Source organism: Microtus oregoni, unplaced genomic scaffold (genome assembly GCF_018167655.1).
Source record: "Microtus oregoni isolate MIOR12 unplaced genomic scaffold, Mior012 000010F_ref0000083, whole genome shotgun sequence".
In the NCBI taxonomy this organism is placed as follows: domain Eukaryota; kingdom Metazoa; phylum Chordata; class Mammalia; order Rodentia; family Cricetidae; genus Microtus; species Microtus oregoni.
Window position 1 is genome coordinate 52,810,272 of NW_024543069.1, and position 17,933 is coordinate 52,828,204.

The 17,933-nt window shown below is 40.5% G+C and overlaps 1 protein-coding gene across 27 annotated transcripts in view; it reads left to right on the forward strand.

The window, feature by feature from the left end:
• Positions 1-12,285: 12,285 nt before the first annotated feature.
• The window catches only part of Abi2 (abl interactor 2), a 98,875-nt gene continuing 93,227 nt past the window's right edge, over positions 12,286-17,933 (forward strand). For all 27 annotated transcript variants that reach the window (XM_041659388.1, XM_041659392.1, XM_041659399.1 and 24 more), the window contains exon 1: positions 12,286-12,540. In XM_041659388.1, the coding sequence (XP_041515322.1) occupies positions 12,424-12,540 (117 nt within the window). In that variant the 5' untranslated portion in view covers positions 12,286-12,423. The remainder of the gene's footprint in view (positions 12,541-17,933) is intronic.

Here is a 17,933-nt window from a genome sequence, read left to right on the forward strand (position 1 = left end):
TTCGATCGAGGGGCATTTTGGTTGTTTCCAGGTTCTGGCTATGACAAACAAAGTTGAGCACATGTCCTTGTGGCACGATTGAGCATCCTTTGGATATATACACAAAAGTGGTATTGCTGGGTCTTAAGAAAGGTTGTTTCCTACTTTTCTGAGAAATCACCACGCTGACATCCAAAGGGGCTGTACCAGCTTGCATTCCCACCAGCAATGCAGGAGTGTTCCCTTTTCCCCACCACCTCTCCAGCATAAGCCGTCATCAGTGTTTTTGATCTTGGCCATTCTTACAGGTGTAAGATGGAATCTCAGATTTGTTTTGATTTGCATTTCTCTGATGACTAATGATGTTGAACATTTCCTTAAGTGTCTTTCAGCCGTTTTAGATTCCTCTGTTGAGAGTCCTCTCTTTAGGTCTGTACTCCATTTTTTTATTAGATTATGTATTCTTTTGGTGACCAATTTCTTGAGTTCTTTGTATATTTTGGAGACCAGATCTCTGTCTGATGTGGGGATAGTAAAGATCTTTTCCCATTTTGTAGGCTGTCGTTTTGTCTTGTTGACCATGTCCTTTGCTTTACAGTTTCAGGAGGTCCCATTTATTAGTTGTTTATCTCAGTGTCTGTGCTACTGGGGTTATATTTAGGAAGGAGTCTCCTATGTCAATGCATTCAAGTGTATTTCCCACTTTCTCTTCTATAAGGTTCAGTGTGGCTGGCTTTATGTTTAGGTCTTTGATACATTTAGACTTGAGTTTTGTGCATGGTGATAGATACGTACCTATTTTCATTCTTCTACACATTCTTCTACACGTTGATATCCAGTTATGCCAGCACCACTTGTTAAATATGCTTTTTTTTCTCATTTGAAATTTTTTTCTTTTTTATCAACAAAAATCAGGTGTTTGAAGATGTGTGGGTTGATGTCCATGTCTACTATTGATTGATATCCATGTCTACTATTGATTGATATCCATGTCTACTATTGATTGATATCCATGGTTTTTTTTTGTTTTTTTTTTTTGTTTTTGTTTTTTTTTTTTTTGGTTTTTCGAGACAGGGTTTCTCTGTAGCTTTGGTGCCTGTCCTGGAACTAGCCCTTGTAGACCAGGCTGGCCTCGAACTCACAGAGATCCACCTGCCTCTGCCTCCCGAGTGCTGGGATTAAAGGCGTGCTCCACCACCGCCCAGCTCTACTGTCTGTTCTTATGCCAATACCAGGCTGTTTGCAGTACTATAGCTCTGTAGGAGAGTTTGAAGTCAGGGATTGTGATGCTTCCAGAAGTTCCTTTATTGTACAGGATTGTTTTGGTTATTCTGGTTTTTTGCTTTTCCAGATGAAGTTGAGTACCGTTCTTTCAAGTTCTGTGAAGAATTTTGCTAGGCTATCTTTGGTTATTTTTTAGCTCCCTTTATATTAAGTCATTTAGTGCCTTCCTCTATATGGTATGTTGATGGAGGAGGGTCATTGGCTAATAAAGAAACTGCCTTTGCCCATTTGACAGGCCAGCCTTTAGGTGGGTGGAGTAAACAGAACAGAATGCTGGGAGGAAGAGGAAGTGAGCTCATATGCCTTAGCTCTGCTCTCTTGGGCAGATGCGATGAAGCTCCAACCCAAGATGGATGTAGGCTAGAATCTTCCCAGTAAGCGCACCTTGGGGTGCTACACACATTAATAGAAATGGGTAATCAGGATGTAACAATTAGCCAGTAAGAAGCTAGAGCAAATGGGCCAGGCAGTGTTTAAATGAATACAATTTGTGTGTTGTTATTTTGGGGCATAAGCTAGCCAGGTGGCTGGGAGCTGGGCTGTGGGAAGAGGCCTGCAGCTCCCTCAACAGTATGTGACATCTTTTGTGATCATTTGGTAAATCCTTTGGGATGTACAGACTCCTAGTTTCCAGCCAGCCAAAGGGCCAAGAATGCTGTCACACTGAGCCTAAGATCTAACGTTGACATTTTCCTGATTTGCTAAAACCTACCTACCTGATGTATTAAATGTATTTAATACACCAATGTATTAAAAATTATGTTATTTGCTGTAAAATCCTATAGCTTGTATGTACCTGACTACTGAGGCATGGCCTCTTATACTATATACATGGATGAAAAATCTGGGTCTGTCCCTTTTCTTCTTCCCCTTTCCGCCAGCTGCTTATTTTGGATGGCATGATTCAACTGGTCAAGTGGAGGATTCTGATTTGTGAGTTTACCCCTAAATAAATATCTATTTCTCAAGTCTGAGATAATATGGGATTTCTTTTATGCATCCGGTCACATTTGGCACCCATGTGGATTTAAGCTCCATGTCTCCTGGGCAAGCTGTTGAGCTGCTCCACGGGCCTAGACGGTCTCTGCCCACCTGGCTTGCTCTCTTGCCTGAGCGTTTGTTTTTGTTTGTTTGTTTATTTGTTTGTTTTGTAAAATCCCAGTCACAATGGGATTTGCAGCGCAAGCCAGAGTGCAAGCAGACAGGCTGTTTGCAGACTGCTGCAAACCCCCTCCCCCAGTGATTCTTTGTCATGTGGCAGGTTTCTATTCTCTGTCCTTGGATTCTGGGTTTCTTGTTCTGTGTATTGAATTGAATTAGTTACATTTAATTCGTTGAACAGCTCATATTTCCCAGTCTTTAACAAGTACCACAACAAACACTAAAACAGGACCGTTCCTGTCACCCATTGCACTGATTCTAGTTGCGACTTAGCAACCACGCCATCTGCTGGATAACAGGTAACATGGCAGATTTCATTTCCAATGCGACTTTCAGTGCTTTCTTTGCTAATACTATGGATTTTATTATGCTAGGCTTATATGACTATGGGGATACCTCAACTTATTGATTAATAGGTTTCAGTTTTCTTCTCCATATTCTATCATTAAGGAAGAATATGGTACTCATAGGAATGATACAATCTTTATGGACTAATAATGAACAGCTAGTTGACAGGATTAATATAATCAAAAATCAGAGGCTATCTGAACAATGGATATTATGATAGACAGAATTGACTCCATATCTAAAGGTACTAGGAAGTTATCTGAAAGAATTCATATTGTTGAATTTGACAATCAAAAGTTATCAAAAAAGTTTTGATAAATTAACAGACAGAATGTACCTCCAGGATGGCAATCTACACGATATTCAAGAGACGTCCAAGGAGAAGATGCTATCTTTAAAGGAGAACATTAAAACAGGTGCAGAATGAGGACAAGAGACTTGATGCCTCAAAGTAATGAGGAAACATCAAACTGCCAAATGTTTTAATTGTGGTAAAAATAGGACATCTGAAGCTGGGTGGTGGTGGCGCACGCCTTTAATCCCAGCACTTGGGAGGCAGAGGCAGGTGGATCTCTGTGAGTTCAAGGCCAGCCTGGTCTACAAGAGCTAGTTCCAGGACAGGAACCAAAAGCTACGGAGATACCCTGGCTCGAAAAATCAAAAAAAAAAAAAAAGGACATCTGAGAAGGGATTGTAGGCAATGAATTTCTAGAAATAATGGTAAAAATAGGACACCTCAGCCTTCAGGTATATGTAGAAGGTGTGGTAAAGGCTGACATTGGACCAATGAATGTAGATCAACAACAGACAGACATGGCAACCCAATACCATCGGGAAACTCCTTGAGGGGCCTCTCGCAGGCCCCCAGGCCAAAAGTGGCCGAGTCATTCCTAGTAACTGTGAAGGACATGCCATACCAGTAAAAATTAAAAAATCCAGAACTTTCTGTGCAAGATGATACTGTTTTAAATGATGGCACAAATTTGGAGGATAAGTTAAAAGTTCAAATAGGAAATGAGAAATGTATATTCTGGCAAACTTCTATAAATGATCAGAGACCAAAGCTAAGAATGTGTATAAATGTAACTGTAATTGTTGGCTTGATAGACACAGGAGCAGCTATGAGTATCATCACTCCAGAATCTTAGCATCCAAATTGGCTTCTTCATGAGGCAGACGTTCAATTGCTAGGAACTGGAACCATATCTCAAGTTAAACAAAGCAGAAGGCAGAATTATATGCTGTTCTCATGGTGTTAAGGGATTCTAAAGAACCTCTTAATATATTTATTGATTCACAATATGTAGAAAGAGTTGTCTTGCATATTGAAACTGCTGAATTTATACCAGATGATATAGAATTGATTTCATTATTTATCCAGGTGCAAGATATAATCAGGAATAGGCTTTGTCCTATGTACATAACACACATCTGATCCCATACGGGTCTGCCAGGTCCTCTAGCACAAAGTAATGCAGATATTGATCAATTATTGATTGGTAGCATGTTGTAGGCCTCAGAATTTCATAAAAAACACCTCGTCAATAGCAAAGGTTTATAGAAAGAGTTTTCCATTACATGGCAGCAAGCCAAGGAGATTATAAAGAGATGCCCTACTTGCCCTTTCTATAACCCAACACTGCTACCTACAGGGACTAACCCAAAGAGTACTCAAAGGAAATCTGGCAGATGGATGTGTTCCACTTTGCAGAATTTGGAAAATTAAAATATGTACACCACACCATTGACACTCATTCAGGGTTTCAGTGGGCAACTGCTTTAAGCTCAGAAAAGGCTGATTCAGTAATCACACATTTATTAGAAGTCATGGCCATCATGGGTATACCTGCACAAATAAAGACAGATAATGGTCCAGCATGTGTTTCTAGGAAAATGAAACAGTTTTTTGCTTATTATAATATTATACATGTTACAGGTATACCAAACAATCCTACAGGTCAAGCAATTATAGAAAGATCAAATCGAAGTATAATGGATATATTAAATAAAGAAAAAGAGGTGGAAAATGCCCCCAGAAATAGATTACATAATGCTTTATTAACCTTGAATTTTCTTTTTTTCTTTTTTAATGTATTTATTTATTATGTATACAATATTCTGTCTACTTGTATGCCTGCAGGCCAGAAGAGATAGACTTCATTCCAGATGGTTGTGAGCCACCATGTGGTTGCTGGGAATTGAACTCAGGACCTTTGGAAGAGCAGGCAATGCTCTTAACTGCTGAGCCATCTCTCCAGCCCAAACTTGAATTTTCTTAACGCTAATGAGAAAGCCAGGAGATGTGCTGCACTGGGGAAGGGGTTTTGCTCTTGTTTCCACAGAAGAAAAAAATTATGGATGCCATCAAAATGAATAAAGATTTGGTTTGAAGAGGAGAAACCTCTTGGAAAGAAGAAATGACAGCTCATCCACAATGATGGTACCCATACAGGTGGTGAGGAAAGCATATAGGATGGGGGCAGGGTTCTGTTCTTGTTTTTGCAGGAAAACACTCATCTTCAAAAAGTTAAGAAACCCTGGCTGTTTGAATGATGACCAATGAAAAATTAAGTACCCAATAAGAATCATCAAGAAAATCAAATATGTTTCATAAGTATAAATGATAGAGTGTATAATTTATATATGTATGTATGTATTTATTTCTGAATATAAAGAGCTGGTTTTGTGTAGGACAATGACTCTATCCTTCTTTAAATCTAAGCATATTGTTAAAAGAAAAATCTGGAGTTTCTGTCTCATGTCAGGAGCAATGATATGGAACAGAAAGAAAAAAGAATTTAGAAAATATTTTACTTTTCTTGATATCTCTTTTTGTCTTTATTGTACCTTTCATTGAATATATATGTCTGTATATGTCTATATAAATAATGCTTAAGTTTTCTGCAATGAACAATGAATTTTCCTGCAGAAATCTTTGAAGTATCCAGGAAGAAGATGGGGCCCCACAACAACAACTCCACCTGGTTGATATGACGTCATGATGCTGATAGCACTACTACAAGACTTGTTTTGGGTACCAGCTACACAAGACGGTTCCAACCTGGTTAGGTGAAATGGTGCACATTTTTACAACATTCTGGCAAGACCTCTTTAAAATACTCAGAGACTATTTGCAATCATACCAGACATTAATTTTGAAACTTAACCATCATTTTACTTTAACAGGATCCCATAGAAAGAATGTTGCCCCCATGATAGCTGGAAGTAATTCTAGAAGATGACATCTCCCACCCAACAAAGTTAGTCTTCAGGGTTAGGGACATCATTTAGGGTCTAATTATGATTGGTATAGGGTTGGGGGTTAGGGGGAAATTTTATAAGCTCAGAGATCCTTTTGAAAAAAAAGAAAATTGAATGGGATAATAGATTGATATGAGCTTACTCACACTAATAATATATAGTGAATAATAGGGTGAATACTTGTGAGTTATTATTTATAAACAATTACATTGGTAGAAATTCTTATATATTGATACAAAGTTAAATTATATTGACTATTGTATGCATGCATGCTTCTACCTCTGTTTAAAATATTTTGTGTGTGTGTGTGTGTGTGTATATATATATATATATATATATATATTTACCATACTGCAGTGTACATTTCTACCTCTGATCAAGATACTTATACATTGTTTATATTTGGAGGTCATTGTCCTCATTTATTGCACAGTTGTTTATTGTCTTAGTCTTTAAGTTATATAGGTATTAAGAATTATAGATCAATAGTCATCTATGTTTGTTATACTTATGATGGAGGTGGGTCTTGTATCTATCTGTTGCTTTAATTGGTTAATTAATGAAGAAACTGCTTGGCCTTTGATAGGACAGAAAATTAGGTAGGCAGAGTAGACAGAACAGAATACTGGGAGAAAGAAGCAGATTCAGTCAGTCGCCATAGCTCTCCTCTCCAAGATGGATGCAGGTTAAGATTTTACTGGTAAGCCATCACCTCGTGGTGCTACACAGATTACTAGATATGGGTTAATCAAGATGTGAGAATTAGCCAGTAAGAGGCTAGAGCTAATGGGCCAAGCAGTGTTTAAAAGAATACAGTTTCCATGTAATTATTTTGGGTAAAGTTAGCCGTGCAGGAGCCGGGCAGCGGGAAGCGGCCTGCTGCTCCACACTACATACTTATATTTAGACTAATCAGGTTCTTTAGATACATAGAAATTATATTCTGCATAGATCGATAATCTTCAACCACTTCAAAGAGCTGTAGAAAAGGGCATTTAAATAATTTAGAGTTCTTTTGAAATGAGACACAATTACTCCTGGCAGCACAGATCTTATTCTGAGAGAATGTTGAGCACCGAAGACACTCTACTTGGAGCTTGTTTTCTTCTTGGCAAAAAACTGGCCTTTGGGCAAAGAAATGCCCATGCCTCAAACACTTCCAAGATATATAGTATCCAGAAATGGATAAGCAGGACTGTCAAATCTTACCAAGACAGGGTAAGATGGTTTTGTAAAATTTCTTCCCTTTGAAAATGGTCTGTCAGTTATTCTAGGCCTTAGCCAAAGTTGGTTGCTTCAACATTGCAAATGAGACGTTGGGTGATTGCCCAGGTAGCCAGTTGTCTCTGTCATTTGTTGCACATTTTGGAAGTTGCTTGATCCTACTTACTCAAGTAATATTATTTCCCTTCTTGGATCTTCGATGGGGTTGAAGACTAGATAATTATAGTTAATTTCCTCTCATGACTTGGCCAAGTTATTTATTATACAAGACTTAAGCTAGTTAGAATAGAATATTTATATATAATTTTGTATTAGGCTTAGAACTCTCTTATTTAAACAAAAGGGGAAGGTGCTATAGGAAGACCTGCAGCTTGTAACTACCCGCCTACTGGGGCGTGGCCTCTTATACTATATACATCCATGAAAAATCTGGGTCTGTCCCTTTTTTCCTTCGCCTTGCTCCTTTCTGCTGGCTACTCATTTTAGATGGCATGATCCAACTGGTCAAGCAGAGGATTCTGATTTGTGAGTTTACCGCTAAATAAATATCTATTTCTCAAGTCTGAGCAAGTGTGGAATTTCTTTTAAGCATCTGATCACGGATATTTATGGCTTTCTTTCTTCTGTTATTATGAAAAATTCATGAAATCGTTACCTCATTGGAACATGGAATATGTGATGGAGGAAGGTCATTGGCTAATAAAGGAACTGCCTTGGCCCATTTTATTGGTTAGAGGATAGGTGGGAGGAGTAAACAGAACAGGACACTGGGAGGAAGAGGAAGTGAGCTCAGTCTCAACAGCTCTCCTCTCGGGAGCAGACGCCTGAGAGAGACGCCATGCCCCGCTCCCGGGATGAAGCTCCGACCCAGGATGGACATAGGCTAGAATCTTCCTGGTAAGCGCACCTTGGGGTGCTATACACAGATGAGTAGAAATGGGCTAAATCAGTATGTGAGAATTAGCCTAGAAGAGAATGGGCCAAAGCAGTGATTAAAAGAATACAGTGTCCGTGTAATTATTTCGGGTAAAGCTAGCCGTGCGGGCGGCCGGGTGCCTGGGACGCAGCCCACTGCTCTTATTTCAACAAATATGGAGTGACCTAAATTTATGTTTGAATGTCATGGTAACTCATATTTGGCTCTGTGATAAGCTATATTTTATCACTTTTGATGATCATGTTCTTTGGGGTTGACAACATACTACTTAATGATTATATGTGTGATTGTCATCATCATATCAAATAATTTAATAATGTAAGAACACAGAACCAACCAATGCCCTTTATATAAGTGTTTGGTTCTTGATAACAAGGGCCAAAACATGCCAGGCATGGTGGTACATGCCTTTAATCCCAGCACTTAGAAAGCAGAGGCAGGCTGATCTTTGTGAGTTCCAAGCAAGCCAGAGCTATACAGTGAGACCTTGCCAGAGAAAAACAAACAAACAAACAAACAAACAAACCATAAAGAACTAGAAGCAAACCAGAACAACAATTAGGAATTGTGAAATGGAAGTTGTTAATGGATGTATGGGATAGTAATTTATATGTGGATCCTACCACTATTTAGGTATCCAAGGTCATTATCTGACCACTAACATTGTCTATTTCATCAACTTCCAATTCACACACTAACCCCTGTTGATTTTGCTGCCCATGCAAGTTACTTATTTGTATCTTTCCTACTTTGACAGATTTAGTAGTCTTCAAACTTGTCTCTGCCTTCAGCTTTGCTTCCCTGGTTTTTCGATAAGGCATCGGCCCTAAGTGTATTTGATGAGAAAGTACACATTTGAAATTTTCTAAGACATGAAGGAAGTCATTCAATGCAGAGTGATTATATGTAATTTGTGTGTGAACTGTTTTAAGAAGGATATGAGAAGCAGCAACTTGTTCTGAGACTGGAGGTAGCTTTCTGGTGAAGAAGTGATTAACCAGAGATCGGTGGAAGGCAGGGACTGTCAGATTACAATGGCTTTTGATAAGGTGGTTGAGGAAAGCAGTTCAGTGGCAGAGAAGTGCCTACTGGCCATGTGTACAGCCCTGAATTCTATTGCTAACATCAGACAGACCCAAGCTGTGAAAAGGGTAAGATACAAAAGGAGCTAATGAATACAGTTACAAAACATTGTTATAAGATATCCTTATAAAAGGGCACATTAGAAATGCATATTTAAAATTATTTTCTTAAGAGTTCTTGAAATGTGTCTTTTTGCTCTAGAGGTTTGTTTGTTTTTATTCATACCGAGTTCACATGAAATAAGTACTAACATTTTGCTACTTTTTTTTTCCTGACAGCGTTTCTCTGTGTAACAGTCCTGGCTGTTCTGAACTTGCTCTGTAGACCATGTTGGCCTCAAACTCAGAGATAAGTCTGCCTCTTGAGTGCTGGGAATAAAGATATGTGCCACTATAGCCCAGGCAATTTTGTTACTTTTTGATGGTTTAAATTTCTGTCTTTCCATAACAATTTATCTAAAAAAACTTTAAAAATGAATAATTTCAATTGCATCCTTCAACTTAAACAAGTATGGGCAATTGGTGGGAATTTTCAAAACATACACAATCCAGTTCTAGACCCTAAAAACTCTGGAGTCTTTTATAGGTTGTCCTGCTTTTTTTTTTTTTTAATTTAATCAATTTTGCCACATCCTTGTGCCCTCAGGCTTCTGAGTGTTAAATGGTGTATCCATGATAGTCAGTGCTGATCACTGAGCTGCAATCCTAGTTCTGATTCCTTTTAGATAAGGAATCAAAGAGCCAAAGAAGCTGTCACAAATTAGAGAAAGCACTACAATTTTCCCTTGGTGATTTGATGAATCCTCTCCCAGGAAATCTGTATTTGAAAGAATGCTAGGTGGGGAACAAGTATGGTGGTGAAGGATCCTGTCTGCTTTGCTTTACCTGGTAGACTTTGTTAAGGAAAACTTTTGAAAAGAAGCCACATCTGGTGGTGCAGGAAAACTGAAAGGGTTCTGCGTCTAGAGAGACTGATTAGGATTTCAGTACTGAGGAGACTGGAACATTGCAGATCCAGAGGCTAATTCTCTCATGTTGGGCTAAATTCTGGCTCTCCAAAGATGCCATTCCTTGCAACAACTCTCTTGTGTTGGAATCAATATCTTGTGACAATAGATAAAAATAAAAAGCTTTTAGTATTTATTAACTTATCAGGCAATTAGCTTCAACCAACCCAAAAGCTAAGAATGCCATCAGATAGCACCCTGAGCTTAGAGAAAGCCTTCCCCAATCTTGATATACCGGCCTCTTTGATGTACCCACCAACATATTTTAACTTGTTTTGACTTATCATTTATTTTTAATGTGCATTTGGTGTTTGGCCTGTTCGCATGCCTATGTGAGGGAGTTGGGAACTAGAGTTACAGACAGTTGTGAGCCATGTGGGTGCCGGGGTTCAAACCTGTGGCCTCTGGAAGAACAGCCACTTCTTTTAACCTATGAGCCATCTCTCTAGCCCTTTGACTTTTATTCTGTAAAACTATAAAAACATGCTTCTATTTTGGAAGATGGGATTTGGGTAACCTAAGACTGCATTCCTTGGCCCTGGGTCACTCAAAATGGCTCCAGAATAAACCAACCATTTCTTATTCCCTTTTAAGATGAGAGTTACGGTTTTCACGTTAACAAACACTTTAAAATTATTTTTATTCACGTGTGTGTTTCTATGTGAGTGTATGTCACATGTGTGCAGGGTCCGGTGGATGCCTGTGCAGGGTGTTGGAGCTCCTGTAGCTAGAGGTACAGGTGACTGTGAGCAGCATTGCATGGCTGTTGGGAACCGAACTGGTTAGCTGGAGACAGTATGTGCTCTGACTGCTAAGCCATCTCTCCAGACTCAACACAGATTTTTGATCGTTTGAAGTTTGTATACAAGTCTGAGTCGATGTTTGTTTTCGTTATCTATTGTATGAACCCCATTTCCTGAAGCGAGCATATGTGACATCTACATAAGTGTCCCTTACACACTTTCGTTTCTCTTTTTCCCTGTTACAAGTCCTACAAGCCATGCCACTGAGCTATGAACCCCAGCTCTCTCTTTTGTTATTTATAAGCTTTTGATAAATACTTTTCCAATATGTATGAGGTTTTGTTCCAGAGCCCAAAGCATGATGTTTAAATGTTGATGTGGTCCAGCTGGGTCTATCACCACTTTAAACACCTGTCTTATGAAGACATCTGGATTATAAGCAAGATCAAGAATGGGCAACCTTGAATTTTTATAGTACGTTTTCCAATGTGCATTTATTTATTAAATTTTATTCATACCACAACCACGTGAATAATGAAATTATTACCATCAAAACCACGGTTGAAAATCTGAAGAAAAGTCAAGAGAGGAGGGGACCCACGCTGGGTAACCCACAGCATATGCTTGTAATTTCAGTCAGCCTGGTCTACATCAAGACTTTGCAAAAAAAAAAAAAAAAAAAAAAAACAGAGAAGGGGAGGCAGGGAATACAAAAGAATGAATGAATGAAGAATAGATTTGGGATTAGGTAACTGTGATTTTCTTTGTAAAAAAGAGGATGAAGTCCAAGGTGGCATTTAGAGCTACCTGAAAGTTCAGTACTGTGGGCTGCTCTGATGAGGTGTGAGCTCTCACTGAGAGGGTGTGAAGACACCGTCCTCCCTAGGCCTCCAGAGGGGCCTGGAGAGCTTCCTCAGGCAGATGACCTCCCGAGGGACTCGGTCTGGGGTGCAGCGCAGAGGTGAGGGATGCGGGCGGCGGCGGCGGCGGCGCATTCCAGCCCGGCTAACAAAAGGCTGCCGAGGGACTCCCAGAGCCGGGAAACCCGCGCGGGGCGGAAGGGTTAACCCGGAGTCCGGCTCCCGCGCGCATCCTGGCCCCCGCCTCCCGTCGCTAGGAGACGCCGGAAGTGGGGGAGGGGCGGCGCGGGTGGGAATCTTTTTCGGGTGCCCGGGGGCGGAGGGCGGGGAGCGCGCGCGCGCTCGTCCGCCGGTCGCCGCGGTGACCGTCCTCGCGGCCCGTCGGCTCGCGCCCCGCCCCCGCCCCCGTCCCCGCCGTCCCCTCCGCGGCCGCGCGCTCCTCCCGGTTCCCGCCGCGGTCGCCGCTGCTCCTCCTCTCCCGGGCGTCGCGGCCGCTGCCTCTGCGGACTGTATGAGGAGGAGGAGGAGGATGTGAAGATGGCGGAGCTGCAGATGCTGCTGGAAGAGGAAATCCCGGGGGGCCGCCGGGCCCTGTTCGATAGCTACACGAATCTGGAGCGGGTGGCCGACTACTGCGAGAACAACTACATCCAGGTGCGCCGCGTCCCTCCCGAGCCGAGCGCGCCGGGGCGCTGGGGTCTGCGGGGCCGCGCCGGGGCGGGGCGGGCCGAGGGCGGCGGCTGGAGGGAGCGGGGTCGGTGCGGTCCGCGGTGCGGCGCGGCGCGCGTGTGGCGGTCCGCCTCCTCGCCTCTGCCCGGTCGCCCCCGCGCTCCTCGCCTGTCAGTGTTCGGGATGGAGGAGGAGGTGGAGAGTGGCGTTTTGTGTCTAACGGAATCTTGCTTGGATGGCAGGGTTGTGTGTGAGAGAGAGGGATAGTTTTCCTCCTGCCGGGTTCCTGTTCCTGCAAAGTGAATTGCCCCTTAAAGACCAAACGAAAATTCTTAACCCTAAGTTTAATTTTTGTTGTTGTTGTTTTAGGTTGTAAAGGGGACACGGTGGAACGCCTGTCGCTTATTACAAGTTAATGCCTTTTTTCTCCCTATGGAGAATGGGAAAATGCCTGATAATGAGCTGCTTTTCCTCCCCAATCCCCGTTAGAATAGGTAATTTTCCTATGGGAAAAGAACTATGACTATTTTTCACAATAACGAAAATGAACCACATGGTTTAGTCCCCCCACCCCCCATGATGATTGGTTTGGCACGGGACTCATAGTGTGTGTGTGTGTGTGTGTGTGTGTGTGTGTGTGTGTGTGTAGGAAGGTGAGAAGGTGGGGGAGAAGGCATTGGTGAGATGAGAACCAGCTGGTCATGATAAATGTAAAGATCTTATGGATTAAAACAACGCTTTAAAAATTAGCTCATGGTTTGCAAATCCAGTATCTCTTGTTCTTCGTAGGCCATATACTGAATTACAGATTCTGCCTCCATTTTTTTCCCACTGCCATTTAAAATTTCTGGCTAAAGTGGAAATGGAAGCAGGGTGTTTAGAACAGTTCCCGTTTTTAATGTTCTTGTTGCTACCCCCATCTCTGGTGATATCCGTAACATCGGTTATATTGGAAAGCATTCTCAACCCTTAGCATGAATTATATATTAAAAATGGTCTAATTTGTAGTTCTTAAGTTTTCTGAGGATCACATGACTAATCAAAGATAATGTTCTTAGATTTTATTTGATTATATATGTACTGAGCTTTATTACTGTGTTGCAAACATTTATGTTGGAGAATGAATTGGACATAATGGAAAAGAAGTGGTTGGAAGTGTACGTTCAGTAGGAAGAAAGTGTGACTTTGGTTAAAGATTGACTTCAAAGCAAAACCCTCATAAATACCTGTGTGTCAGTTGCTTTGTTAACAGAGCTGTATAGGAATGGTTAAAAGGTTTTATCGCTTAATTTTACCAATCTTTTTGCCCAGAACTGTTGATATCACACTCCTAGAGTCTTCAGGGATTTATAATGTAGTGCAAGAGGCTGATCTGTGAGTGAATTAATTCTATAGATAGTTATACAGTATACCGTCAGCCCTACCTGTTGGAGGGCCTTACATTGCAGATTCAATCAACTGGTAATTGAAAATATTCCCTCTGTATAAATGCCAACAGACCTTTTGTCATTCCCTAAGCGATACAGTGTAACAATTACTCACATGGCATTTGCATTTTATTAGGCATTGTAAGTAATCTACAGATAGTGGAGTGTGTATGATAGATAACATGTAAATATCATGTAGTTTTATGTAAATGACTTGAGTATCCAAAGATGTTGGAGTGTGTGTGTGTGTGTGTGTGTGTGTGTGTGTGTGTGTGTGTAGGGGTGTCCTAGAGCTAATCACTGTTGGATACCTAGGGACATGCCCAGAAAAATTAATTTATACCTTGTAGTGGATTGTGGGTAGGAAGGTCACAGCTGCTAGGAGAGGCCAGACCTAAAACCCTAAAGTGCTAGTTCTGTTGTCTTGTCTAGTACATTCAGATGAGAAACTGGGGGCTGGAAAAGGGATTGGGTTGCAGTTGTGGTCAACTAATGAGAAACAGGTTTGTCTGTTTGTGAACAATGAAGGTTACTGTAATTTTAGATTATAATTTCCACATAGAGGGAAAAGTACATGAATTGATAAAGTAGAAAAGTGAAAGATTAGCATTTGTCTTTTTATAATTATTTTAGCTGAAAGAGAAGAGTGTCAAAGTCAATATGTTATTTATTTACTTATTTACTTTTGGTGTTGGAGATTGAACTCAGGGTCTTGTACACGATAAGAGTACACTGTACTACTGAATTACACTCTTAGCCCACTGGAAAGGTAGAAATACTGATTTTCCAGAAGTGGATTTTGAATTCTGAGTTTACACTTTTTATTTCTCAGGTTGTCCTCTGTTGTGGGATTCACAGGGTTTATTACTGCTGTACTCTCCCAGGATGACACGTGATAAATAGGACTGCTGATAGTTGATTGAAGGACTGCCCAGCAGGGGTCCCTATTTATTTATTTGTGAGGCACTTTAATGTTTTAAATAAGTTTGTTTGTTGCTTTCCTAAAGTAAATCTGAAAAATCAATTTGTCCATATTTACAATTTTCTTTTAGGTAAGTGAAAGAAAGTTAGCGTTTCTTTTATTTGAGAATTCACACAGGTAGGTAGAAATGCGTGCATGCACACACACATTATGTATTCAGGACAGAATCATCCTGTAAGAGATTATTTGGAAAAAAATTAAGATGTTACCTTAATTTTCTGAAATTTTTTTTTGTAAACAAAAGAAAACATTTCACTAATAGCTTTCTCCATTTTCTCTTTGTCAGCATGGACACTCCATGAAATGTTTGTAAGGTGATAAAATATAGTTTATTATCAAAAAGTTTCATGAAAGTAATTAATAAAATGATGCAAAGATTACTTTTTTTTTGAGACAGGATTTTACATGTAGCACTAGCTGGCCAGGAAATCACTATGTAGACCTGGCGGTCCTTAAACTCACAGAGATCCTACTGCCTCTGCTTCTTGAGTGCTGGGATTAAAAGCTTCAGCCACCACACCTGGCAAACACCAAACTTTTTAGCTTAAAGAGTGCCATTAGAATACATGCTTAGTTTTGAAAAATTAATATAAAGTGACTAGATATTAAAGGAATTAAAAGTTACCCAGTTATCTTCAATACATATCTGGCATTTATATTCCTAATATTTTTGGTAAATGATGCTACATATTTTAGAGAAATGGATTTATAGTTTGTATTATATTTTAAACTTTTGAGATTTGTTTTTTTCTGAGAAGACACTTTTTGTAAGACAAAGTCTTGCTGTGTAGCCATCGTAATCTCCAACTCTGATTCTTTCTAGACATGAATCACAGTGCCCAGCTAAGAAACACCAAACACTTAAAGATGTTAGGACTGACTATCTTTTCTGGTTGTCACAGTACTTACAGGAGTAAATTTACTTGTGTTTGTGGTTTGAGTTTACAAATGGAGCGCCTTAAAAAGTACTTAAAAATGCAGACTGGGGGCACTGGGGAGATGGCTCAGAGGTTCCAGAAGTCCTGAATTCAATTCCCAGCAACCACATGGTGACTCACAACCATCTATAAAGAAGAGATCTGGTGCCCTCTTCTGGTGTGCAGGCGTAATGCAGGCACAACACTGTATATATTATAAATAAATCTTTAAAAAAAATGCAGGCTGGGTGTTGTTGTGCACATCTTGATTCCAGCACTCAGGAGCAGGGTCAGGTTGATCACTGGTTCAAAGCCAGCTTGATCTACATAGTGAGTTACAGGACAGCCAGTGCTATATAGTGAGACCCTGTCTCAAAAAGCAGAAACATAAACAAAAAGTCTTTAAAATTGCATGCAGAAGGCAACCATTGAAAGTATGAATTTAAGTACCGATAGTTACACCCTTCTTGATTTTTGTCTTTTGCCTAGAGGAATGAACCAAATCAGTGGAGACTGGTAGGCTTCTCCTCCTCTAAGAAAGTAATCCTAATTTCCAGGAGAAACATTTTGGTGAATGGGTTTTCAGTGACAGACCTGTCTAGATGGTCTTAATTAATCAAAACACAGAGTCAGATATAGGGGTGAAAGGGGTTAAAGCTGAAGATTAGAGAAGCAGAACAGGCAGACACTAGAGAGACCTTTTACCTCTGCCAATGCTCAGACTGAAAGGGCGATCCTCAGACTCCAACGAGCTCTTGTTTCCTCCTCTTATACCCCTCACCGCCCAGTCTTATGAACCCTGCCTGATGGAGGAAGGTCATTGGCAAATAAAGGCACTGCCCTGGCCCATTTTATTGGTTAGAGGATAGGTGGGAGGAGTAAACAGAACAAAATGCTGGGAGGAAGAGGAAGTGAGCTCAGAGACTCGACCACTTTCCTCTCGGGAGCAGACGCCTGAGAGAGACGCCATGCTCCTGGCTCCTGGGATGAAGCTCCGACCCAGGATGGACATAGGCTAGAATCTTCCCGGTAAGCGTACCTAGGGGCGCAACAACAGATGATTAGAAATGGGCTAAATTAATATGTGAGAATTAGCCTAGAAGAAGTTAGATAGAAATGGGCCAAGCAGTGCTTAAATGAATGCAGTTTCCGTGTAATTATTTCAGGCATAAGCTAGCCATGTGGGCGGCCGGGTGTGGGGGACGCAGCCCTGCCGCCCCATATTACTACACCTGCCTCCACCTCACTAGTGCTTGGATTAAAGGCACGTGATCCCAAGTGCTGACATCACCTTTGTGTGCATTCTATTTCTCGTTTTAGACAAGATTCAAGTTTTTGTATCCTAGGGTGTCCTTGAGTCCTGGAATTAAAGGCGTGGCATGTGCCACCACTCCCTGGCCTCTAGTGGCTTAACTCTGCACTCTGATCTTCAGGCAAGCTTTATTTATTAAAACATAAACAAAATATCACTACATTCCCCCTTTTTTGTCTAAAATAACAAAAGGCTATAACCGATATAAGAAAAACTATACAATAAGTACAATAACTATATACAATATATACAGGCAATAAGTATATCAACAATGTCTAGTTATTTACATTTGACAAATTCAGAGAAAATACTTCATATCTATCATATCTTGATGAGTCCAGAAGGTTGTACCTGATTCACTTTCTTTTCCAATTTTTTTTCTTTTTTCTTTTAAAGATTTATTTATTATATATGCAGTGTTCTGCTGCATGTATGCCTGCAGGCCAGAAGAGGGCACCAGATCTCATTACAGATGGTTGCTGGGAATTAAAGTCAGGACCCTTGGAAGAGCAGGCAGTGCTCTTAACCACTGAGCTATCTCTCTAGCCCTTTCTGTTCTAATTTGCATTATCAAATTATCTTTTTAATGTCTCTCAACCTTTTATACTTTAAACCTCTTTGTGAGTTTCTATTATGAGTCTGGTAAACAAGGGAAACTATAACTCTATTCTTCAACTACTTCTGAGACCCCCAAACGAAATAATATTAACTGAGTAAACAGGAAGTGCAAGCAAGTGACT